The 26,701-nt window shown below is 42.1% G+C and overlaps 1 protein-coding gene across 4 annotated transcripts in view; it reads right to left on the reverse strand.

Annotated features, from left to right (window-relative positions):
- Positions 1-26,701, reverse strand: part of ephb2b (eph receptor B2b) — a 133,060-nt gene that overhangs the window by 75,097 nt on the left and 31,262 nt on the right. For all 4 annotated transcript variants that reach the window (XM_028575388.1, XM_028575386.1, XM_028575387.1 and 1 more), the window contains exon 2: positions 3,378-3,457. In XM_028575388.1, coding sequence (XP_028431189.1) covers positions 3,378-3,457 — 80 coding nt within the window. The remainder of the gene's footprint in view (positions 1-3,377; positions 3,458-26,701) is intronic.

A 26,701-nucleotide genomic window follows, 5' to 3' on the forward strand; every position in this document is an offset into this window, starting at 1 on the left:
ATCGCATGCAAATTGGTTCTTTGAGACAGACTGTTCCCACTGTTATTTGCACGTGCTCAGATCTGATTTGTGTGTCCCTATTTGTATAGATTGCTGTGGTAACGACGTAGGCGTGAGTGTAGCCACTTGTGATATTGCAACCAAATATCCCTCGGCGGCCCAAAAAAGATTTTCGCCGGGGAGAGCAACTCCAATAAACTGAATAGGTGACATTTTGGGATCCGGCATCCAGTTAATATAATGCATCCATGCATTCTGCCCCTCAGAGCTGTTGTTCTCCATAGTGCTCTGCTAGTAGCAGCATCTGCTCAGCACTTCCGTCACGCTGGATTTGAGGTCGTCGTGTGTCGCGTCGCGAGTAACGTTAAACATTTTGTTGAGTTTCCTCTTTGGCGAAATGCTCGGAGTGAAATTAAGTTGGACTTTTATTGTGAAAGGTAAAACCTGAAAAGAGTAAAGCTGCACTGCCACGGATAATAAATAAAGGCGTCTTGGTTCACGCTGGCTCGGACTACACAGCCTCTCTGTTTTTATTTTATTATCTGCATAAATATGGGAACAATTCTTAACCCTACACATGACTGACGCAAAAGGCTCTTTGAAATCTGATTTGAGTGGCCAGAGCATCCATTCTGAGACGCATCTGTAGAAATCCGATTGGAATCACATTTCAAACCACCTCCAAATGTGGTTTGGATCCGATTTGCAAATATTGCATTTGTGTTTTTTTTGCTGTCCAGACTTAAAAATCAAATCAATCTGGATACAATCTGGATATGGGCAGTCTGAACAAGGCCTATGTGTACTGTACGTGGGCACATGGGGTTAAGTCTTCACAAAGGCGTACAGAGACACATGTCTATGTGATAGTTCAACTATACTGACTGCACCGGTTTCCCTGTGTGGGTGGAGTGAGGCATGTGATACGTGCGTTTTATTGCCAGAACCTCAAAACGTAGTCTGTAAACTTCCTAAACTGCCACGGGATAATATACTGGTTTGCTTACATTTTACATTTGGTTGTCAGTGTTGTCGACCATTGCTATCAAGAATAATAAAGATGTCTTGCTTGTCTGGCTCAGGGACAACATAAGTCTGGCTGTCATTTTACATAATTAAAAGGTAGAACTGCCTTGCTGTACGCAGAGAGGGTTATAAAACTTGATTTACAGAAGCCAAACTGTAATATTGTTTTACACAAATCACTTCTAAAACAAAAAAATGCTGTAGGAAGTTGATTTTTACAGCTGGGTTGGAAGAGATTTTCTTAAAATAATATTTTGATATTTAAATATACTGTAAAATAAAAGAGTGGAATAACACCAACTGCCTTAGCATTTCTGACGTAATATCACACTGTTACTTGATTGCATTTCTATTGTGTCTCAACGTATCACGTGTCAAGTTAGGATATATTTCATGAAGCCATACAGAGTAGTGAAAGCCAACTGCTGGTGCGGCGCTCTGCTGGATGTTACTGATCCACCGGCTAAGCCCATGAAGCCATGCATATATGTGTGTAAGACAATAGCTTCTGTAAAGCACTTCTTGCGGTTATACTGAGAGGGAGAGCGAGCTCTGTTTCCACACCTGTTGCCCTGGGCCATGAGGGACAAGCTATCTCCATCGCTCTCACTCGTCACTTTCCAATGGACTGTGCTTTTGACAAGCTCAGCCATATCATCATAAAACTTCAGTGCCCACGCTGATAAGACCAAACCTATACCTGATTAAATCCAGGGGCTTAGGGACTTGTTTGCATTTCATTGCAGTCCAAGAGAGGGATATATATCATAACTGCATATGGAGATTTTCCGAAAGGGGCATGGAATTATCGGAAGTCAAAGCAGAAAATAACGAAAGTCCTCATAGATAAACCTCTCAGTCAAACTAAATGTGAAGATATTTGATTTGAAGAGAAAACAACTACCACAGAATCAGGCGGTACACCACATGGAACAAAGAGGATTCTTGAAGAGGTCTTTAGTTTGATGGTTAGACCTACATTTGACTCATTTTGACTGAGTGGGGATTTTAAACTTTAATAGTTTGCAAGTGACCTTTTCTGGATTTCCGCATACATGTTTTCAACTTTTTAGTCTGAAGTTTCCACTTGGTATTAAATCTGATTATGAACTATGGTTTGAGTGAATGTTTTGCTAAATCTAACATTATGCAAAGATGAAAGGAAGACGTGATGCAAACTGTCTTTGGAGTCGGTATGTGTGCGTAAGCTCTCTCTCTCTGTGTAAATTGGATCCAGAGCTGGCCAGAGAAAAGGAAAGCCGGCGTCTTTTTGTTGATGTTGCTTTGGTATTGATTGTAGGAATTAGCAGGGAGAAGACAACGTGCCCTCAGGTTGGGAGAGATGAAGATATTCCAAATTATTGCCGAACAACTTTGAAGTTGTATCACAGTACTGTTGAAGGCCATCTCTACAGTATATATGCTGCAATTTCTGGCTTCTTTTTTTTTAGGGTAAAAAGACACACCATGATAAAGTATAATTCAAGCCACCTTTAATACAAACCACAGAAGCATAAATAATTGAATAAAATCGGCAGTGGGTTTTTGAAATGCACCAGCAAATAAGTCAACAACATTTTTTCTCTCTTTTGGACTCGCTCTAAAAAGTCTAAATCTTGTGGTGGGGAAAGAAGTGAAGGAGGCTGAGACTCTGGTTTTGGCTGACTTTAAGTGGGCCTGGCTTGCATGTGGCTAGGAGGAACCATTGCCCTGGCAAACCATGTGGAAATACTGCGCATCAAACAGCAACAGGGTCCATATAACACGTACTGTAGCTTCTAGCCTGGCACATCAACACACATATACAGCTTCAAGTTTATGATTGTTCATTCTTACTGTGTTTGTAGTAAACCATAAAGTATAGCTCATTTATGGAACAAAGAATGGAAGAAAACGGGGGTTGTGAATATTCAAATGTAGGGGTAAAAATGTAGGATTTTTTGTGGAATTATGGTTAATATACAAAAAGAAAAAAGGTGGTAGTACCCCCCCACACACACACACACACACACACACACACACACACACACACTTTTTGGAGGGGAAATGATTTGGCTCACTCTCTGGGGACCGGGCCGGCTCATTAATTGATCTTTAACCTTAGAGTGAGAAACCAAAACACTGGCTACCAACAGCAAAAAAAAAAAAAAGTTATCATGGGGAACTGAGCAAATTCACACATTAGCACCACTCTTATATCTAACAAAAGAGAGGGCCATCACACACACCTCGTCTTTGTCCCAATGAAAATGTCCTGAATTGACACGCAGTTATATTATGACTTAAGTGATAATTTAATAAATCTTCGTTACCAGAAGCAGATCATTGTGAAAGCAGAGCACGTCACTTACGCTATTGTCACTCGACCCTGACACGGGGTAGACCGTCCAGCCCAGCTCCGCTGTGGCTGTAGTGGAGTCCATAAGTGTCTCTGTGGAAAGAAGGAAGGAGAGACGGAGGTCAGATAATCTCACGGCAACATGAAAACGTTGCTGCGGTTCAATGGAAACCACTTGAGGATCACAAATATTTTGAGAGACAGAAAATAAATTTGCTCTATAAAATGGCAGGCAATTGTAATGTTCATTGAACATTCCCCAGAGCCTAAGGTGATCTTCTGACAAACATTTCAGAACTCAAATTAAAAGTGTATTTAAATAAATAAACAAAAAGACATATTTAATTAGTTTTTTCTTAGCAAACATTTTGAAGATAAGGAGAAGGGCTACACATTTCTGAATATTATAAAGGGGTTGTTAACAGTTTTCAAAAGGGTTTCTTTTGATTGATTATGATTTTAGAATTTTGTGCATTATTACATTATAGCCTATTATTATTATTATTATTATTATTATTATTATTATTATTATTATTATTATTATTATAGTGAAGAAGAGAGGAGTGTTGAAATGATTAGTCAATTAATAAACGTCAATCAGCAGAAAATCAAAAACAATTTGAATTTGTTTTAAACTTTTAAATTGTTTGTTAAGCAAAAATGTTGGTTCAAGCTTCTCCAATGTGAGAATGTTCTGTTTTATAGGCCTATCATTATAAAATAAACATTTTAAATTGTGCACCATTAGTCAGACAAAAATAGCTGTTTTGAAGTTTCAGTGGACAATTTTCTGACATTTCATAGCCTAAACAATTAATAAAAAAAAAAAAAAAAAAAAAAAAATCCAGAGTAATCAATGACAAGAAATGATCATTATGCGCTAGGCTACTACAAAGACCCACATTGATACATTATGTGTGTTAAGGTAGAGCCTGCTAGCAGTCAGTCATGTCCTGGTCAGTAGAACTATGCCGTCCGTCCATATGACTTGTAGGGAAAACTACAGGCTGGAAAAGCAAATGTCCCCAGAGGAGGGGCCACCCTATACGCCACGGATTAGCTGGTGGAGAGAAACACCTCTGGTAATTGGGGTCAAAGAGAAATGTGCGTCCTGTCTGTCATGAGGTCCTCTGTGGCACCCGTTCCTCCAGTCTGACCCAAATGTCTGTCATACGCTTACTGAACCATTCATACCGCCACCTTCTTCTTACCCTCTGTACCCATGCCCTCATTTCCATTCCTGACTTTGTCTTAGCTCTGCCTCTCTCTCTCTCTCTCTCTCTCTCTCTCTGCGCGTACCAGAGGGCAGGTCTAATGAATTTTCCCCTCGCTGATTAGGCCTGTGTTAGTCCCGTGCTCCAGAGTGTTTGAGCCGCAGCAGATGGAGAGAGCGTTCATCAGGTTTGAGGCGTCAGCTGCATCTCCAAAATGCCACAGAGGGATTTAGAATCCCCCCTCGACAAACACGGCTACTAAGCTTAGCATAAATCCCAGCCAGCGACTGTAAGACAGGTTCTGGTGAACAATTGCGTGCGGCTGTAGGCTCTTCGTTAATATTGTGGTATGAACTGATTGAGTTGGTGCTAATGGTGTGGGACAGGGCCCCTGGAAACGTGCCATGAAGGAAATCAAAGATAGAGGAACTATAGTTTCATCCCAAAGGATTTTGTTTAACGCTCCCTGCGTACGCAGCTCTGTACCAGATTGCAGGATATTTTAGAGACTTCCAGTTGTTTCATAACCCTGGATTTCCTCTGATTTATATTCCAACCAAAGCCACAGCATTTAATTAACAGGCTCCACACGCATTGGTTTATTTCAGGGCCTTGTGCTGATCTCCGCGTCTCCCCGGTACTCACAAAGCATACTACTAGATTCCACATCCTTTTCAGTTATCACAAAGCCCAAATCGTATAATTAGGCAGACGAGACTGCAATTGAGCAGCTATTGATAACCTTCTGTGTGACTCAGAGCCAAGCAGCCTACATGGGTGTTAGGCAGTGAAATAGTAATTATCCCCCATAATGATAACGATAATTAGTGGAGGAGTAAAGTGAGAATAATGAACCCCCTCTGCGGTGGTTTAAGGAGTGTCGTGGGCGAACAGGGAGCGAGTTCCCCAGGAGCGTTAACACAGACCGGGTGACACCCATCCTTCTCCTTCTCTTTTTCAGCTGTAGCAGCTCATTCCCTCTGTTTCTACCTGCTTTCTCTTCCTGTTGACCCCTCTCTCCCCTTCCCCTCTCTCTGATGCTCTCAGGGGGCGTATGCCTCGACGCAGAAAGGTGCAGCGTTCGAGTCCGACCTTGACGATTTCCTGCATGTCTTCCCCCTCTCTCTCCCCTTTCATATCTAGCTGTCCTTTCCATTAAAAGGCTGAAATGCCCAAAACAAATGTTAAAAAAAAAAAAATCAAGGCTTGATATCCCACCGCCCGCGGAGCGTCCCAGAAGCGCACGGGAAGCGGCTCTCCGCTCTGCTAAAGATACGCGGCAGGGCTATTTTAACGCGAGCCGCGCGGCGTTCGAGCAACTTGGCAGGAAGTGGACATCGAGAGCATGTCCACTTTACCAACCCCCCAGTATACGTCTCCTCTACAACACCATGGATGACAAGAGATTCATCTTGGAGGTGGATGAACATAACAGGACAGCGCCAGAAAAGAGAAGGCATGGAGTTTCATTTTAGGAATGTTTGGACTGGAAGGTAGCTCTAGCTTAATAAACACGTGATTGTTCTGTAGAGTACTTAGTAGAGACAATAAAATCTACAAGTCGGTGTGGTATGGGTCGTGGGCCGCAGCGCAGGCGCGCCTGGTGGAACATAGGGGTAAGGCGCAGCACCCAAGCTGTTCTGGGCCATACCACCTAAGCTTGAATGAATGCGAAAATCAAAGTGGAAAGCATGGAAACTAAGTAAATTACTTTCCTTAGATCTATTGGTTCTAGTTAGACCCCACTGGACTTCATTAGCAAGTTTTGTCTTTAAGCTTTTTGGGTGTTGTTTATTTATTATCTGCTCTAGCTTTTCCAACTTGATATGGTAATAATAATGGTTCAAAATGATGATTTCTTATGGAGAAATTTAACATTTTCTCGAGGGAGGACCTCAAACCTGTGAACCTAAGTCTTCCACAAACTAAGGGGAAACGCTGGCTCTCTCCTTCTATCAGTGGCCCACAGGCTGGACAAGCAGTACATCACCATGAAAGACTGATCACTTTTCTTCCTCCTGCTGTCTACACTTCAGTCCTGGCAGCCACACCGATTCATTACCCCCCGCGGAGCGGAGCAGCACATATCTCACCGCTGTCAGCCAGCGCCTCGTTCACCCCCAGCCGTGGCGGAGCATGGCTGCTCAGCAAGACACGTTGGCTATTAATCAGCAGGAGGACAGGGCGCCCGGCTTCTCGCCTGAATACGACTGCAGGAATCCTTTGTTTTTCAGGGGGTTTTTTTCCTCGTGGGGACCTGCGTTTGAATTTGGGACTGGTGGCGACGTGATCTGAGACAGAAGTTTAAATGTGCAGACACACTGTCCCACTGGCAACATCTACTGTGTCTGTGGGTTGGTCAAGATCAGAACTTCAGTATACTGCACTATGTGTACAATAGACGATGGCCCTTAAGTTGATGTAGTCACCTGTATTGCCTATTGTTTCCACCCTAAGCAAGACCCTGTGATGTTAAAACCAGGTGGCATTTTAAACCATTACTATAGACTAAATAAGGCTTTTATTGTAACTTTCTCATCCTTCTGCCTAAGATTATTTTATTTTCCGAGACCAGCTTTTGCAACTTCCAGAGCTTTTGAAAGTGGACTTATTTGTGTGAGCAATGGATGAAGCACTTTGCCTGTAGGCCTTAATAATTCTGGGGTTTGGAGAACTTACAAACAGACAACTATGAGTCTTGATAACGTTATAAAAATATATGCTTTGGGAATCATTATTTTCATTGTTTACTAAAAAAAAAGAATAATATTAATATTATAAATACTGATAAATATTGCAAGAAACAACAAAGATCTTATCACTTTTACTTACTTAGAGGCAGGGTACAAAAAACAATGGAAAATCTATTGCATGACTGCTAAAATTTGAACATTCACTAGCCATTTGGCTGGTGGACAAAAAAGTTAATTTTGCACCCTGCTTAGAGGTGCATAATCAGCAACTTAATTGCATTTTCTTTTTCTTTTTTTCACTTTTTAAGTATTTTATGATCTGTGCTCAATGAAAGGCAACCTTGTTACTGTAGCTATGGTGATTAGTGTCTTCTTTCAGGACAATAGTTGTATAACAAAATAAAATCTAGCATTTTGTAGCATCCCATTAAAACTGATGAGTCTTACTTTTCTCCATGATTTATTTGAAAAAGTCTTGCAGTTTGCTCACGCTCATAAAGCGTGATGTCTGGTGCTGTGGGGAACCTGTTTGTAGTGGAATGGATATGCACAAGTGTGTGATGTTCAGGAGGACGCGACCAGTGCTCTAAGATCTGATGACAAATTGCAGCCTCTCAATCCCCCACTTTCAGCAGCTAAGTGTCTCTGCATTATTTGTGTGGCAATGGGGAACGGTGCATAAAAGTGTTTCAACTGTTTGAGCTCATGGGAAAATGGCCTTCGCGCACGCGGTCAAAGGCAGCAGCAGTACTTCACCGTCTACACCGACAGAGAACTCTGTTTAAATATGAAACATGCACGTGCAAACCTTAATTTATTTTCAAAAATTACAATACGACAATATTCCAGTGAATAATTAAAGCTCGGGTGTCGTTTTTTTTTTTTTTTTTTTTTTTTCTTTAAACTTGATACCCTGGCCTGTGGAGGGGGCTATGAATATGCAATGAGACCTAGGAGTCTATGAAAAGCCTGCTAGGTAGAGAGTGCTTCCTCCAACACTTCCTGAGACTAAGGAGAGAGTTTAGTGCTGATCTGAGAGAGAGCTCTCCAGTGAGAGGCTGTCTGAAGTGACAGGCGGGGGGGGGGTGGGAGGGGGTGCTACAACAACACTCCTTCTTTAAGAGGGGTCAGTGCTGCATCTCCCCTTTTCTAAAGAAAGCAACATCAATCACAATGAGCCATACAGAGGATAGAGCTGTTTACAGGAAAGAGGAAAGACATTGCAGCTCAAACAACCGCAGCCAGTGAGAAAACAAACGTTTCACGCAGACAAATACAAAGACTTCAGGCTGGAAGTTATCCCACAAGCCATTGTGTTGCTGAATTAAGAAATGAGAGCAACACAGGCTATTGAGAGAGCATCTCTACTTAGCATGCTGGGTATGCTACATTTCAGATCACTCACTGTGTTTTAAAATGTATTCATCCACTCCCTTTCTCTGCACAAGGCACTGTTTGCTTGTGGTTATATTACTTATTTTGCCTGCCAGCCTGTTTCTCAACATTTGCAGTAGGGCTACACGATTAATCTAATCGTAGTCACTCTCTGCGATGACGTAACTTCAAAAAAAATGGTAAACGAAAAAGTTGTGCTGTGCGAGAGAAGCTGTAGTCTGTGCGTGCACTGCAGTCTCCACGTTGTACCACCCTTCACTTTACCGACAGTATTAACAACAGATGAAGCCACTGTGTCTTAAGAAGCTTGTTCACTGTTAAGTCACTGTAGATGCTCTTTGCTATCTCTCCCCCCACACACACACACACACACAGCTGCTACTCTAATCTCCGACAGCGCTCACCGGTCCCTTTTTTCCTCCTTGCTCGACCAATCATTTTGAAAAGACTTTTTTATGTTATTAAGTTGTGTAAAATATTAATATCTTCTTATTCTTGTCTAAATTTGTATATTTCAAAACGTTAGTATTTTGTGAATTTTTCTTGATAAATCAAGTAGACTCATTATGCCATTATCGCATCTGCAGTATTGTAAATCGCATCGCCATATGACTTTTTCTCCAAATCGTGCAGCCCTAATTTGCAGTTGGTTTACAATGGTGACTGACCTTTCATGCCTTGTCCAAGGGTATTGAAATCAGGGTACAGACAGATGGGTGGTCAAGTACTTAGAGCAAATAAGAATTAAGAAATAGAAGACAAAATAAGAAGATAAGATATCTGCAGTGATGGATGACAACTTTCTCTACTGCCATGACTAAACCCTCGACTAAACTACACCTTCCAACTTGAAAACACCTTTTGCCCAGGCAGGGGATGCGACAAGTGCAGCTTTCCAAACAAATACACATCTTGTTTTACAAGTACCTGCTTCTATGTATGATTGTTAAATAAGGATTGGGATTTTCAGGATGAAGAATCCGATTCAACAAACTGCTTTTCATTGCCTCACTATTGAGGAAAAACCCCTGCGTATAAATGATTTTGACATGGCAGTTCAAACCAGAATCAAAGGGAATACCATTGTTCTAACAAACTAACCTATATTGAGGACCTACAGTTTAATGAGGGTGTTTTGAAGAAGCAGTTGACCTCCAAAACAGCGTGAAGCAGCTCGGCATGACGGCATGACTTCTTTTTTATTTTTTATCTTTCTCGCCAGCGGAACTGTAGCCTCTGCTCTCTACGGAACAAATCCCCGAACATTTCATTTAACATCGACATAACCCACATATGGTGCTTTCCATGGCTGTGATAATGTCAGCTAACAGGGCTAAAAAAGCAACTAAACATTCTCCCCATAAAAGCCATGCTGGGTCAAATTCTGTTTAACCGCCGCTGAAGGGCGCATCATTTACTTGCATTTCACTAAACACCTGAAACCATAGTGTTTGACCGCAAATGTGGGAAGATTGCGGTCCGCAGTGCAATTGCAGAGTAACATGAGCAAGCTGTTCGTTGTGCTAAAAACAGAACCCTATATAGTCAAAGCGGCAAGGAAATCTGCCCAGATTAAGGGGCAAGGCAATGATATACCCCTGAGGGGGGCCGGTGCAAGTCCAGAGACATGATTCATAGCTTTAATGATGGACAGGGCTACTGTATGGCCTGTTGGAAAGAATAACAGTCTGTTTCATTGAGAGGGAAGAAGTGAATGGAGCCCCCGGTCCAGAGAAACTCAGCTCAACTTATCTGTCAGCACAAGCTGGGCCCATTAAGGTACAGTGGAGCTCCCACCACTGTCACATAACAGCATATCCCTGTGTGTTAAATGAATTCTTAATCCCACTTTTACATAAGGAACAGGGGCTTTTATGTGGACCATGTGGCACTGGCCATAACCGGCCAGAAGCTTTTTTTAAAAGAGTGAAAGGCAGGCTGGCATGCAGCGCTGGTGTGACGTTAGTGAGACATCGCTCTGTCAGGGAGATTTATGTGGTGTGGATATTAACGTTTGGTCCTGAAAAGTAGGGCTGCACAATTAATTGCAATTTTAATCAAAATCGCAATATGGACTAGTGCGATACCTAATTCTGAATTAGGTATTGTGGTGCAGCAGACACGTCCCGGCCTACAAATCGTACCCTACAGACTAAAGAAAAAGTCTTTGTTTGGTTCTTTTTTCTCACAAAAAAAACAATCATATACATTTTATTTTCATTTTAATACTTTTCATTACAGAAAAATACTTTGCACATCTACAACGGGAGACAGGTGCGTCCCGCAACATTTAATAATATGCCACGTTTCGGTACTAGACCATCTTGGTGAAAGCTTGCCTATTTTTTACAAATTAGGCAGTGTGCGGGAGTTTTCTTTGCAATACTTTTCAGTGAAAATGAGAATAATGATACAACAATCATCATTACCTCCATGATTGTGAATCATATCACAATCGCAATATCAGTCAAAATAATCGCAATTAGATATGTTCCTCATATCGTGCAGCCCTACTAAAAAAGGCAGGTTCGGAGTTGGGTTGGTGATGTAGGTATTTCGGGGAGCGATGATGAGGTTGGGCTTAAAGTTCAGCCCACCCCCTACACACACACACACACACACACACACACACACACACACACCAGGCCTGCAGAGTGGTGTGCTTTCCAAGGCAAAGAAAGATGAGGGAGGAAGCTGGCTAGTTGATTTTGGCGGAGGACGGAGCAGTGTGAAATATGGTACCACACACACAAACACTAACGAAAGTAGAGCATTGGCCGACTGTTGACAGAATGATACAGCGTGGCGTTCCCAGGGGCCTCCAGCAGGATGTACGACAGTAATCCCTACACAGCCGAGCGCTGTTATCAGTCGGTGTAACTTAACTTGTCAACAAGGGCAAGAGGGCAACAGCCAAAAACAAATGTAAGAAAGCAAAAACTACTACTCGACGTGTGACTGAGAAACTGTCAGGTTGCCCGATTGGACTCTTACTGCCTTTAAGTACATATCTCAGGGATGTCTTTTATTTTTCTGAAGACGAAATACAGTGTAGAACGTGCAAAACGTTGAATAGCCAGACACCTCCAGATCGGCTGCTGCATCTTCCACCATATATTGCATTTATTAATTTTTTTTTTAAGATTTTTCTTTTGGCATTTGTAGGCCTTTATTAGATAGGACAGCTTTAGACATGAAAGGGGAGAGAGAGGGGGAATGACATACAGCAAAGGAACACAGGTCGGAATCAAACCCGCTACCGCTGCGTCGAGGACTAAGCCTCTGTAAATGGATGAATGCGCTCTACCCCCACCGTATATGTTCTGACCTGTTTTTCAAAGTTGAAAAGATCATTAATAATAACATACATGTTATTTTTTTACCTCCTACTTAAGTCAAATAATAAGGAAAATAATCTATATTTTATGCCCCACATGCATTGGCCCAAATATAAGAGAACCTTTTTTTCTGAATATTAATGTTTGAAAACATGCATTACAGTATATTCAAGGACTAGACATTTATGTATTCACAAGAGCAGATATTCTTTTTGAATGTAGACACCGGCTCCTACGGAGAGGGTTGCAATGTGGGTTAGTTGTAGCCTTAATATTAATATTTTAGCTAGTTTCTTTAAGCCCATGTAAAGTATAGTAAACTTTCCCAACAGAACTAGTCTGAAAATATTTTGTATCTTCAAAAAGTATTTAGCCAAAAACAGGTGTTGAAAGGGGGCTGTGTCCTACAATATAATTTAATAAATTTGGGGTTGTATTATCATAAATCCTAAAAATGTTGAGACAAAAGACTAGAGATCACTTTTTTTGTGATAAGAGGGCTTTACTAAAACAATAAAGTAACAGTTCTGTGAAATATATATTATTACAATTTAAATTTAGTCCACAAGCTAGCAGGACATTTTTTTTTCCAACAACCCACCATTACATGGGAGCGTCACTGTCAATGTATACGTGTTTTTTCCATTAGCAGCACCTGTAGGTGTATCATTAGTGTAGTTTCACCATTCAAATGTAGTTAGTTCTGAGTGACACCATATTTCATAGCAGTGAGACATCAATGTAAGCAATAAATTGTGAGCGGGAACAGTCACCTGGCCAATCATAAGCTGTGTGAAAGAAACCTGGCCAATAACACATGCTAGAGGATTTATTAGTACACTTTCCATATTTCCCCAATTCCCGACAACCCACCGAGACCTGTTTAACAGATCAGTACATTTTAAATTCTGCAGTGGAAAATTCTGTAAAAGTGGGTCCCACATTTTTATAAGCAGCAGCTGAAGCGAGCATGCGTATGAGTGACATTCATCCATCCAATCATTGTAAGTGCTGCATGAGCACTGTGATGTGCAGTGGAAATACCTGGAGCAAAGTTAGACAAGGATGCACAGATCACTTTTCATCAAAGTGACAGCTTTTCAAATAGCATTACTAATTGACTCTGAAAGTAATCATCGCAGGCCTCCCACGCCTTGCCTACAAGCCATTTGTTAAAAGAAGATGATTAAAAAATGTACACAGCTCATGCAAGAACGTGAAGGAATCCTTTATTTCACGGATTTGTGGGCCCCGGTTTCTCATGAAGAATTTATTTTTGCTCTCTCTCTCTCTCTCTCTCTCTCTCTCTCTCTCGTCATTCTTTTTCTTTCCTAGTCTCTTTCTCACACTCTCCCTGGTCCTTGATTAGGCTGTGCAGGTAATAACAGAGCTACAGGCCCTTTAGGAGCACTACGACCATGATATGCTTGTATTAGCCCAAAAGACAAGATGTACAAAATACACTCAACGAGAACTGTGCGAGCAAAGAGGCCCATTTCCCCTTCCTAATTTGTCCTACGTGAGAGGATGTCTGTGGTAGTCACGGGAGCAGTTATCTCCATGCCGGTAGTTTTGATTGGCAGCTCTGGCAAATTGTTAGGTTAATGGAGGAGCTACAGTAGGTGACAGCTAGAGCTGGGTATCACTACTCAGTATTTAAAAAAAGGTATTGACCGAAATATGCCACCAAAACGTTCAAAACGTATAGCTATGCTCCACGCCTGTGGTGTCTGATAAAACTACATTTTTAAAATGCAAAAGGATTTTTTCAAATGAAGTAATCCATTAGTATCTGTATCACTGTAAGGGTACTGGTATTGGTACTAGTATCATCATTTTTAAATGACATCCAGCCCTAGTGACACCAGATGAAAAATGTGATGCAAGAAAAAGCATTTTGGAGATGAACAAAGTGGAGACTGATAGGTAGCAGTTCGACTTATGTTTGAAAATGAAGTGTATAGGTTTAAGGGCATGTTCACGCATAAGTGTCATTTGTGTAGTCTATATCCACGACGTTACACTTCCGGGATTGCTCCGTTGCCGATGGAAATTCCGTCGGATTTCACTCTTTTCGGCCGGATGTCCGTTGCCTTCCTCTTTCTTTGTGTTGGAATTTTAAACTCTGGTGGATTTATGAGGACTACGGTTAACTGCTCCTCAGATCTCTGCAGGGTAAATCCAGACAGCTAGCTAGACTATCTGTCCAATCTGAGTTTTCTGTTGCGCGACTAAAACAACTTTTGAACGTACACGTTCCACCAAGACAAGTTCCTTCCTGAGGCTATTTTGCGGCGGCACCGTGGCTCCGTCCGGTGCTTAGCGCTACCCATGATGATAGTGATTGGTTTAAAGAAATGCCAATAAACCAGAGCATGTTTTTCTCCCATCCCGGAATGATTTACGGACTCGCCAGACCTTCCTCCACAGCGCTGGAGAGGAGTGTGAAAGATATACCTGGTTTTATTGTGACGGCCCGTCCTTGTTTGGCTGATAAAAGGATTTACCCTCCATTTGATATCTTGTCGAACTACATCCTCCTCCATAATGTGTGCCAAGTCAAGTCATTAAAGTCTGACAAACAAATCTTGTTTATGACCTATTCTCCATCCTTTTAAAGAGCCTTTCATTCCCTGCAAGATCCTTTAAAACCTGCAGTAAATTCCTTTGCAGAGGCCCTGGGTTCTTGTCATTTAAAGTTTGGTGATAAGGTTGAACTGTTGACCTGCAAGCAATGCAGCTCCCTGGTCAGAGACTAAAAAGCCATCAATGAGCAATATGTCCATCAGTGTTCCAGACAGACAGTGAATCCCTACCTAACAAGTCCTATTGTTAACGTATAGGACAAGGCTGTGTGTAGCCTACGTTTTTGACAGAGCTTGACAACGCATTCTCACGAACGGGTCCGTATCATATCGTACAAAAATGTATGCACACCAAAATTAGGAGACCGACGGATGGTCATGCGACGAGCGTCAGTTGCTAGTTTAAGCCGCTACAGAGCTCCGCGACGCTGGCTACGGACCTCTGTCACAACTCGGTCGTATCAGCAGCAGTTAGTTTCGGCGGATATTACGCTTAAATTTAGTCCACAAAATATGAGCATTTCGCCACGACAAAAGTTAAGATTAGGCACCAAAAACGACTAGTTAAAGATTAGGAAAAAGATCGTGGTTTGGATTAACCCTAACCCTAACCCTAACCCTAACCCTAACCATAACCATTGTCTAATCAACTTCAAGGCAGCACTGCGACCGTTGACTTCAAGGCACCTAACCCTAACATTAACCATTGCCTAATCCTAGTGCCTTCCAGGCAGCCCTGCCAGGAGACGTTGGGGGCTTAAAACACCGATAAACATAGTGAATACAGAAAGAAAAAAAACGTGGAATGCTTACGAAGTACAGTGCTTATCTTTCGTAGCTTTTTGAATGAAATGGTTCATGAGAACAGACTGAGCTTGACATATACACATTTATTTTGAGTCTGAGACCACTCACTAGGGAATACATGTAATCCTATCACACATATTTGTTGGTGTGTTTTTGTTGTTTTCCAAGAAAAATCAAAGATTTTATAACTGGAGACATACTCGACCACAGTATACCCCAAATACACAGGGATTGTTTGTTTTATCACAGGTCTGGTAACGGTGACTTGTTAATGAAAGTATATGTTGAAACGTGCAACACCAACAGTAAAAGTTGGCCTGCACAGACACTTTTATGAAGCCAACTATTTTCCAACTAATCAGTGAACCAATGTACTGCACAAGTTGGGAGTCTAATGGAGAAACGTTCAGATAAAAACAAACTAAACAATACTCTACAGCGCCCAGCAATGCCCAAACGGCACGTTATCAGTATGGAAATGTCTAAGATAGCCGTTTCCACTTCTTTTAGCCTATATACGTAGTTCTGCATGGCCCACAACAACATACGTGACATCTAACTGGCAAAGTGGCACATTTAGAAAAAAACATTTTAATCTCTGTACCTGAGACAGGGAACCATTTTTGTAAATGTAGCTGTATTTAATCCCTTTAAAGCTTGACTTTCTGTTACACTATTTGAGACGCAGCAAGACTCTTCAAAGAATTACCGACACCCCGCTGCCGCTCATGACAACTGAAGACCGCAGCATATGTGCTTGACAAATTAGTTCATATATCAAACAAATCGGTCTCAAAAACACCTTACACACTATTGCTTTCTTTTTTTCCCTCAGATTTGGTTTTTGGGTTAAGTGCTAGGGGACAGAGTAAAGATCCTTAGACGTCCTTGTGTTTAATTCTAAATGTTATGAGACTCATCTGGAGCTGTAAATGTTTCACGAAATCTAAATAAATGAGCAGCTTTTCCGCGCTTCAAAACTGGTGTCTCAGTCTTAGTTATGATTACAAGGAATCAATGACGCAAAAGCACACTCGTAAAGAAATGCTCTGAAATAATCCGCTTTTGGAAATCAAGCTGTAATAGAATTTGCAACAACTTTGCTGATGCAGTCAGGAAACAGAGCAATGCTTTTGATTGGATTCAGTAATACATCAGGTTTCTATGAACTAGCAATGAAGATTAGTTGCTTATTTACCTTGCTTTATACAGACACTCACTTACATAACTCCACTCATGCTATGACACATCCCTATTCATACACACATCTGTGTATTGGTGGACCATTATAAAGTGCATGAATTCATTTTATTTTGGCCCTGAGAATAAATGGCTGAATAATTCAATACAGTGTATAATATGTTGTGGGTAAAGCATGTATGTGTCTGATCAGCGCCTTCAGCACAACAGCCAGGTAAAGATGATACAAATTAATTTACAAACTATACTTTTTTTGTATGAATTTATGTTTTATTTGGTGTGATTGTGAAAATGAACGTTTTGGCTCAAAAGTAAAATCATCTTGATAGAAGTTTTCAAGATTGTAAATGTAATGCATGCAAATGTGCTACATATTCATCTTTTCTATTACTTCCACCCTAAATACAATGGAAAATTCCTGTCGTATAGAATCTGACATCAAATCGAATGCTGGCATGCTTCTGTCTATAATTTCATGTGTTTAAGCATGATCTACAATGTGAACTGGCAGCAACTGTATTTATCTATCGCAGGATTTCACCACTGCTGTTGAAATGCATTCTAAATTAAACTGGCAATGCATTTGATTGGCAATGCCTCGACAAAAAGACACCTCGGCGTCAACAAATAAATCAAATGCACTCCCGAGTTAAGAAACTGACTATCCCTGAATAAATCAAATCAGTCATTCGACCATTAAATCTGCCTGCGAGCCACTGATGACTAGTCTACTGTTTTGTTTCCAGGTACAGCACTTCCTGCCTATGTGTCATGCGGAGGAATTTGAACAGCGTTATTGATGTGTGAGAGCATCACAGGGTCAAACTAGGAGAGTTGATCTCTTCCTAGTCGATGCCGTCTGTCTGCCAAGAAAGTCATCAGATCAGAGTTGTTTCTCTGTCTGGGCACACACAAGCACACGCACACACACACACACACACACACACACACACACACACACACAGACGCACACACACACACCTTACAGAGCTCCTTAATCAATGGCGTGATGTACTTAGCCAACAGATTTTCTCACTTCTCCGTCACTTGATGTTAGGTGAAGAATAATACTCAAGACAAGAGGCCATAAATGATGCATGCACATTAAAAAGATAGGAAGGTAAGTGCGGAAAAGGAGAGGTGATGATGCGGTTGAGCAACAATAATATAGTGCCGTTACAGATGATATGCTATTATCGTGTGAAAGAGGGAGTTTAGATGTAGGGGTGTAATAATGTGTATTGGGTATCTTTGTGTGTGTTTTACAATGCCTGCAGTCATCTAGGAATGGTAAAAGAGGAGTAATGACTTATTCTCACTTAGCAGAACACTATAGGCGCCGTGATGGCCTCTTCTTTTCCTAATTTATCTCTCCTTCTTTTCTTGCCCCCACCTGCCGCTTCTGTTCTGTCTCTCCAGTTTCATCCTTGCTTTTTCCTTCTTTGCTCCCCACCTCCGCTCTCCTCTTTTATCTCGAACGTATTGTTTCCTCCCTGCCAACCCCTGACATTGCTTTATTACACTGACAAGACGCCCCATTTTTAGCTCTCGTCCCCCTATACTCCCTGCGCTGGGGAGGAGGCGAGTGTACCTCCTAGCAGCTGTGAGTGCTTAACCATCACCACCACTGTCCGTCCCCGCCGTGCCTCTCCTGATGGAGACCACACATTTCACAGAGGAAGCAGAAGGAAGGCTCACACGTAAAGGCACATTGGTGGATTCCAGGCCCGTGAGTTAGCTATTCTCCCTCTCTGGATTTGGAAGAGTTATGGAGGGAGTCATGACCCCCTGGGGGTCTATAAAGCAGAGAATGGAAGGCGGTGGAAGGCAGTACCTCGGCCACATGCCTGCCTGCTGCACTGCTGGGACCATTACTGCATCCAATCACAGCAACAACAGTCTTTGGAATAACCCAAATATCACTTACAGTACAGGCACCCCCTAAAGCCCCTGCAATCAACATGCTCTTAATCACCGACTGCACGGCACAATGGAAATTGTGTTGGCCAACTATTAAGGCACATTAAGGACCCTCTGTTAGTCAAACTTACATAAACTGGGAGATATTGGATACCAGTGGAGCACAAATAGAGAGCTAATGGTTTCATGGTGGTCAAGACAGAAAGTGAATGAGAGTGGGGAGAGAAAAGGGCGAAGAGAAAGAAAAGATGGAAGAGACTTAAGCAAAGAGGGACAGCACTGATGTACTGACTAGGTTTATGTGAGAGAGAGAAAACCCCAGACTCGTTTCCATGACCTGTCTGTCCTCAGTGTTACAGCGTGTACCCTTCCGCTTAAATCAGGGCCAGCAAGAGCAAATTAAAAAAGTTTTAAAGCTAGAGAACTTTCTGTAACTTAAAATAATGTTTCCAAAATTGGTGCAGTGGTTCATCGACTCGTAACAGGGTGAACGGCACTTCTGCATTCGCTTTGCAGACCTCTACCAGCTATAACCGCACTATGCAAGTTTGCCAGATCGGGTAGCGGATCTGTAGCTCGAATGAGAACTAATGGGACAATTCCGCTTCCAACCTGTAGGGGGACCGAAGCGGGAAAAGTTCTCTAGTGCTGCTTTAAGAGTATTTTCAAAGAAATGTTAAGTCTTCGGGGACAAAAATTAGGTCATCTACTGTTTCATAAAAGTGACAGTGACTTGAATTAGCCTACTAAATGTACAACAAGAACACATTGATACATTTTATGAATAATTTTTAATTATAATAATTAATCTCAAGTCCTTGTTTAACTAAATCATAACACGTTTCCGAGCAGCCTTATCAATATTTTATAGCTAAGGCATTCTGCAGCAAAACGGTACACTGTGTCTTTGAGAATTCATCACGCACGTATCCATGTATTTCCTATGGGGGGTTGGGATTGAGGCAGACATTTAAAAGACTGTTGTGCTACACAAGTGGGCTTCAATGTGTTGCTCAAGGGTACTTTGAAAATGCATTGTTAAGGGTAGGGCTGGGTACCGAGTTCGATGCTTTTTAGGCACCGTTCAAACTGCCTCCTTAGTAGGGCTGCACAATATGAGGAAAATATGCGATTTACGGTAACGTTGTTGAATATCGCGATGGCGATATATTCTGCTAAAGTACAACAAATTGCTTGTTGAATTTAAAACAAATGAAAGGAAATCATTTCCAACATTATTTTATTGAACATTGAATTGAATAGGCAGCACTAAATAAAGAATGCATTACATTTTAAAGTGCCGTTTTCAGCTGATATTCTCTTTTAACCAACACAAAAATCCAGCATGCATCTACCAAGATCTAATAATGTTTGTGATTGGCTGTCTAACGTTACACGCCGTAGAGGCATGCAGGAAAAAGTGTACGTTACGCACAGAGACATAGGAGCTGGAAGATAAAAAGATTTTAGATATTTTGTAATGTGTAATGTTGTACTTTCTTTTTGTTGAAATGTAGTTCATAAAATTGGTATTGAAAAAGGTACTGTTCAGTATCGGTACCAGTATCAAAAATCTTTGAACGATACCAAGCCCTATAAGGGCGTTTTGTCTGAATGTGAGATCAAGATGGAAAAAAGAAATAGTATTAGACATTGGGAAGAAAGTGAACAAGAAGAACGAGAGAACTTCTTGGCTCATCCTGTTTGGCCGTGTAATCTTACACAACAAAGAATGTGCCAGGCCTTCTCTGACTAAACTCCAGATTCTTGGCTTATAAACTAAGCGTTTCCCATTTCAGGATGCTGTCCCATGCAGTAACAGGCACAGCAAGTTGCGTTATGTGATATTATGTCGGCAACAGGAAGGTGTAGACCAGCCTTAACCCATAAACTCAGATAAATGTTTGCATTACAACCTGCAAGGTAAACAAACCGTGTCTGGCTCAAGTTAAGTCCAGAGATGCTTTGTGGTTCCCTGTGGAATGCAAAGTCCTTCTTTGCTCTGAAGCAGCCAGCCCTCCGTCTGTTTGTTTTGTAGCCATTACAGCCACTTAGCCTGACAGAGCACTTTGTTTCCCTTATCTCCTGAACAGCTAAAAACACATAAGTGTTTTCAGCGTCTGTTCAACCTTGGGTTTAACTCCTATCACCGTGTTTACTCGTGACACAGATCAAAGACAGATTGCTTTTCAGCGAATGGTTGTAAAAAGGCACGGCGAACTTCTGTCTGTGAGTGACTTTATGGTTTCATTCCAACAGGGGAGGGAAAAACAAAAAGGCATATTTCAGCACCCTCTGACAGGTGAGCACAGGAGGAAGACATCCAAACAGAGCTAGTGGGAGTAATGGCAGCAGATAGTGCTGTCCAGAGGAGGGAGGACGGGGAAGAATACGTGTCTGATGTGGTTCAAAGTCAGGACTCGGTAAGCAAAAGACGTTTCAACATACCAGAGCATCCGCTTGTTGCTGTGGTAACTGGTCAGCAGGGTGCTGAGGTGTGATGGACAGCATGCCATTAACAGTAAGAGATGATTCCATTCGCCCTAGCCAAGATAGTGTTGCCTTGTAAGAGCAAAGAGGGAGTCCTAAAGGAAGCTGGTTATCAGGAGGGAGATAAACCTGTTGAGCTAGATGGTAACAGACAGTGCTGTCTCAACTAGCAGGTATTCAAGACTCTGTAACACCACAAAAAAAAAAAAAATTTTCTAAACAATGCCATTTGGGTGACACTGCAGTCAACAACAACTGCTCCACCTGGTTTAGTTTTGGCTGGTAGTGTGTTAGAAACTAAAACCAAATCTCATTTTGCAGTTCCCAACACTGGCTCTATTCTTTTCTGAATCTGAATCTGAAGAGCATGGTTCTTGGCTCTTGGTCACCTGCAAAAAATAGTGTCTGAAAGCGCCTGACTTCATCTGTTTAACCAATAGTTATTAAGTTATACAGCTTCGCTTAAAAACAATCTCATTTTTACACATCAGGGCTCATATAAGAGGGAATTTCAGCAAAGCCTATCTTTTTTGATAACATAAGCTGTTTCCATTCAACTGTCATGTTAATGTTAAAGTGCTCATATTATGCTTTTTGGCTTTTTTCCTTTCCTTTATTGAGTTATATATATATACACTTATGTGCATGTTATAGGTTTACAAAGTGAAAAAGCGAGAGAAAACACTGTTCACAAACTGCTCCAAAGAGCTCTACTGTAGTCCAGCCTTTACTTCCGTGACAAACGTGCATCACTTTGTAACACACGTTATAATGCTCGCCTAGCTGCTAGAATGGCACTCCCTCATACTCTGCTTCTGACTGGCTAGTAGTCCTGACCTAGCTACTGCACATGGAATGAGAGGATAATCAGACGGTGTCATACAACTAAAACCGTCTTAAGATGAAATAAGCAGAAGGGTTCAGAGGGTGTCAATGCTTACTTGCTGAGCAATCATGCATATCATGCATGATGGTGTGTTACAAACTAGCTGTATAAATCTGTTTATTAGAAATTCAATAAGGAGAAAAACATACTGATTGCGAGTATCATATGATATCGAGGAACAGAAATATCTTTGATATTTGTGTGATAGTTTGGAGTCTACAGAGACAATTACTTGGATCTTGAATGACATTTGTGTGTTTGTGTGAGAGACCAGCAGACAGGATGTGTGCATGCTTCTGTTTCTTTTCAGTTTGAAAACTTTTATAAAAGGGATCTGACAAAGCCTCAGGATAGAAAGGCATCAACAGGTGGCAAAAAGAGGACCACTGAAGACAGGCACAAAAGTGAAACCTTCTTTTCTTGAAAACCAAAAGAACAAGTGCAGACGTGGGAACCGACAGGAACAAAATGATAGATAAATAAATAAAGAGATAGCTGGGTAGATGGAGTGAAGGACTGGGCCAGCTGAAGCACAGAGGGATTGATTCACAGGCCGTGGTACCCAGGGTGCATACTAATCAAGCCTGTATGTGGTTGCAGGCCGGGTGAGAAGCGGGTGTATGAGGTGGCTTCACACAGGCAGTCATTTGCCAGCATTCAGCTCCCATCAATATCAGGACCGATTAATGAGGGCAAAAGGGGAGAGCAGGGAGAGGACAGATATGGGGGCGCGGGGGCAACGGCCAGGTGTCGGAAGAGGCACAGAATGAGAATAAAGAGGGCGCGGGCAATGATCCGCGAGGAATTCCAGCCGAGCGGCAACAAGAGGGGTGGGAGGTGCCTGCTAGTCATGCACTGCAAGAAATGCCCATTAAAAAGGCTGCACTTGGTTCTGTGTTCTTTTTTCATCTTATCAGCCCAAATGATAAAATGAAGCCGTCACACAAAAGAGCACGCCAAGCCTTAATTGAAACAAATAATTGTTTGTATGAAAGTACTACAAACTTTCGCCCCAACCAGTGGTGAGCGAGAACTTGTTTCACAGAAGGGATCACTGTAAAAAGTATCACACTATGACATCACGATATCTGGGGACTGATAGGTCAGATTTTGGAGGACCATGAACCTTGGGAAATTCCAGGTCCAGCTTAAACATGTCAATTCATTTTAATTAGTATTTTTACATCAAGAAAAGTTTCTAATGTTTCTCCACTAACCTGTTAACATCCACCTCTTTTGCCTGATTTTCGCCTATTTCTCGTTCCCAAAGGGAAAAGCTTATAACAGAAGAACTTCAAGGCCAAAATGCATGTATGAGGCTTCATTTGAAACTTAAATTCTTCTACTTTAGGGACATGTGCTTGATTAGCATGTGATTAAAACATAACATACACTACAGCAGTTCAAACATGGTTCAAAATAGTTATTTTGTCTAAAAAAACTTAATTTTTGAAAAGAAATAACAACAAAAATACTTTGTGCCACACTATGCAGAACACAACACATACCTTCTAGACCTTGTCAAGAAGACCTCTATAAAGTTTCAGAACTCTAGTCCTAACCTAATGGGAGCTAGGGAGTTTTCAGGATTTGGTATAACAAGTGTCACCGGTGTGCCAAAACCTCTCCAAAACTTCTCCAAGTGACCAAATGTTGCTAAATGCTTTTACTCACTTCTATGCTATTACAAAAAACATACAAAATACTTAAAATGACTTAAAAAACCTTTTTACATTCATTCAAACACTGTTGATCATATTTTTTTCTCATAAATCACATGTATGCGCATGCTGGCTCTGGGAGGCGGGGCTTAGGTCTGTTACCCATTCATTTGGACTGGACCCATTGGATATTCCTATCATGCTATATACCGTTGGAAAGGGAATGTGATTGGCTACAACTGCCATGATTGACGTGTTGATAGCCAATGACAGCTTTTTGTAAGATGGCTGCTCAGAGAGATGACGCAGCGTATTGACGCTCCACAGTGGGAGCGCTTGTTGGGCGTCCGGGGCTGTCCCGGGGTGAAAACTTAACAGAAAAAGGTGGGGATAATTTCATTGTGTAGACAGCAACCTGAGGAAAACAAACATACCCAGCAACACGGTGCAGGGCAGGGAGAAATATATTATTTCAGACGGAACGAGATTGGCTAATGAAGTTAGCAGACAGTTAGCGGACAATTACCATGGGTTCTACAGGACAATATTCATAACCTGGATTAATTCTTGTTAAAAAACCTTGTTATCCTTTTGATCTGTGGACACTTACGGACTAGAGGAATATAAATAAGCCAGGAATGGACGCGGATTGAGCGTTTAGGACAGCGTACAGGTAGGGAAGCGTCATAATTTTCTTTTTCATGAACACTAAGATCATGAATAATGCTTTGGTGCTTATGATTTCAGTAAAATGAACTGAATGATTCAATTGCAGAGAATTATACCAATCAAACGATATACAGCCTATCCATATTGACAAAGTTTTTGAACTTTTGTGGTTAAATACTATTATGTAACACATCAGAACACGGCGGGCCGGTGGGGGTTAACAGGCTAACAGATGAAAAGTGTAGCGAAAAGGCAGTTTTTCACTTTTCTCAGAAAAATAAGGACTCAGGAGTCAGTATTGGCTTACGTGTTTTAATAAGGTTTTTTTTTTTTTTTTTGTGTGGAAGATTCAAAGACATGAGGAGGATAAAAGTAGAGGAAGAATGGCTTGATGTGTGTGTGTGTTTGAGTGTCTGTGTGAGGCCCTTTAATGTGTTGGGACGCAGGTTTAAAGGCTAAAATCATGTTCTGACTTCTAATAGTGCTCCTCCCCTGGAGGAAAAGGTCCCGGTATGGACCACAAAGGGTCGTGTTCTTTTGGGAATCTGCGAGCCCCGAGGTTGTGTTTTATTGTCGGTCGTGCCTGTTGTGCATGTGGGTGGCCATGCATGGAGTTATGGTTGGAGTGTGGATATGTGTACACACATCGGTGTATGCATGTGTGTGTGTGTGTGTTGGCCCAACAGAAAGGCATTAGCGCATAGTGGTTTAGCATGTGTGTGAGAGAGAACTGTGGGCCCAGGGGAGCAGGGATTTCAGGGGGGCAGTCCCCATCGTGCAATGACTCGCCAGGTAATGTGACCACTGGTTCTCACAGAGACACTGGGCAGTCGGGAACAAGAGGGCAGCGTGTTAGGGCCGCATGCCTGTTTCATTGTTTGTTTGGGGTGCCTCACTGCTGAATGCAGACAAATCAATCCTGAAACATCAGCATCAACCCACAAGCACAAACTGGAATGGCCGAGGCAGGACAGAGGCAGCACTGTGCCGGCTCAACTCTGGGAACGGACTCAACAGCAGCGGAGAGTAGTTCCTCCTCATTTATCTGTCTCTATGCCTCCTCTGTCTCCGGCTCTTCGTTTGTCTGTTTCTGTTGTGTTTCTCATGGCGGGGAGAGAAAGGAAAGTATGTCTCCCTCTTTCTCTCTTTGTTTTGCTCAAGGGTTCTCCATTTGCTCAGTGCAGGATGCAAATCCAACAACAACAACAACAACTAAAAAAGGTACTACATGTAAAAATTTGATATCCTTACATCTCTGGCCCAGTAGTTGCATTCCTTCTTTGACAAAGTGCAAGAAAGCAAGAGAGCAGTATATCAAGCCAGTATTACCCAGGGTAGCATAAAACATGCGTGATATGTGTTATTAAAAGGTAAATGTTAACCAAGCAGAATGACTGGGGGAAAACTCTGATTCAAAAGCCACCAGCCGGGATTGCAGTTGGGGAAGGTAAACACCCCCAAATACTAAAGCCTCAGACCTTGCTAGTCCACTGGAATCAGTGGATCCGTGTCTCGCTCAATAGGGCAAACCGCTAGTTAAGGATTAATGTCACTCATTTACTCTCAAAGCCACACAGCCATCAGGGATCCAAACTAGAGATATACTGATAGCAAGCACGTCCAACCAAATTGGCTTACTGGATGAAGCATGTATTCTGTGGCTTTTTACTACTTTCCAGAAGCCACAGAATGATTTGAAACCCCTTGCTCTGAGACACACTCAACCAGCCAAACCAATGACAGCAAGGTCTTTCATATTTCCAATCGCCACAAGCTAAAGATATCACAGATCAGTCGAGATAGCCTTGAGAAGTCCCCGACACTGGCTCCTGATTTCTCTGCAGAGTTGTCGGGTTGTGTTGGTGGTTATCGCAAGGTCAGCTTCAACCATCAGCTAAATTAAACAAAATAAATAGGGGGATTCTGGCACAAACTCCTTTGGAAATAAATGCCACCGCAGCTGTGAGTAAACGGCAAGACACAAAGGTCGCCTTGATTTCCAGACAGCTCAATGAGTCCCAAGGGTGGGGACTGGGCCTGGCGAGGACAGTGTTGGGAGGGGCGGAGGGAGCGAGGGACCGACTGTGCGACTCCTGACAAGTCCTCTGTGGCACCCGGTGCCTCTGTCTCCCCGGTGACCTGCGAGAGTGTTAGGGCCGTTGCTGAATAACCAGCCCCATCCGCCACATTCAGACGAGGGCTAAAAGGTTAATTGAACCTCTGTGCTGCTGCCTTCCTCTGTGTAATTTACTGTGATTAATGCATCAAGGTTACTGTCAGACTCATTTACTAATTGTCCAAAGCAGAATGTAATTAACCACATCTGCAAAACTGTTTCTGGAACTGTACAGGCTCAGTAGAACATTAGGGCTGTGTTCGGACAACTACGTGCCACTTCAGTCAGAATACTACCATATCGAAACATTAGCTCTCCTGTTAGGGCCGGTCCACACCGGCTGCGTCGCGGGAGCGTGGCGTT

The sequence above is a fragment of the Perca flavescens genome, chromosome 4, assembly GCF_004354835.1.
Source record: "Perca flavescens isolate YP-PL-M2 chromosome 4, PFLA_1.0, whole genome shotgun sequence".
NCBI classification, from domain to species: Eukaryota; Metazoa; Chordata; class Actinopteri; order Perciformes; family Percidae; genus Perca; species Perca flavescens.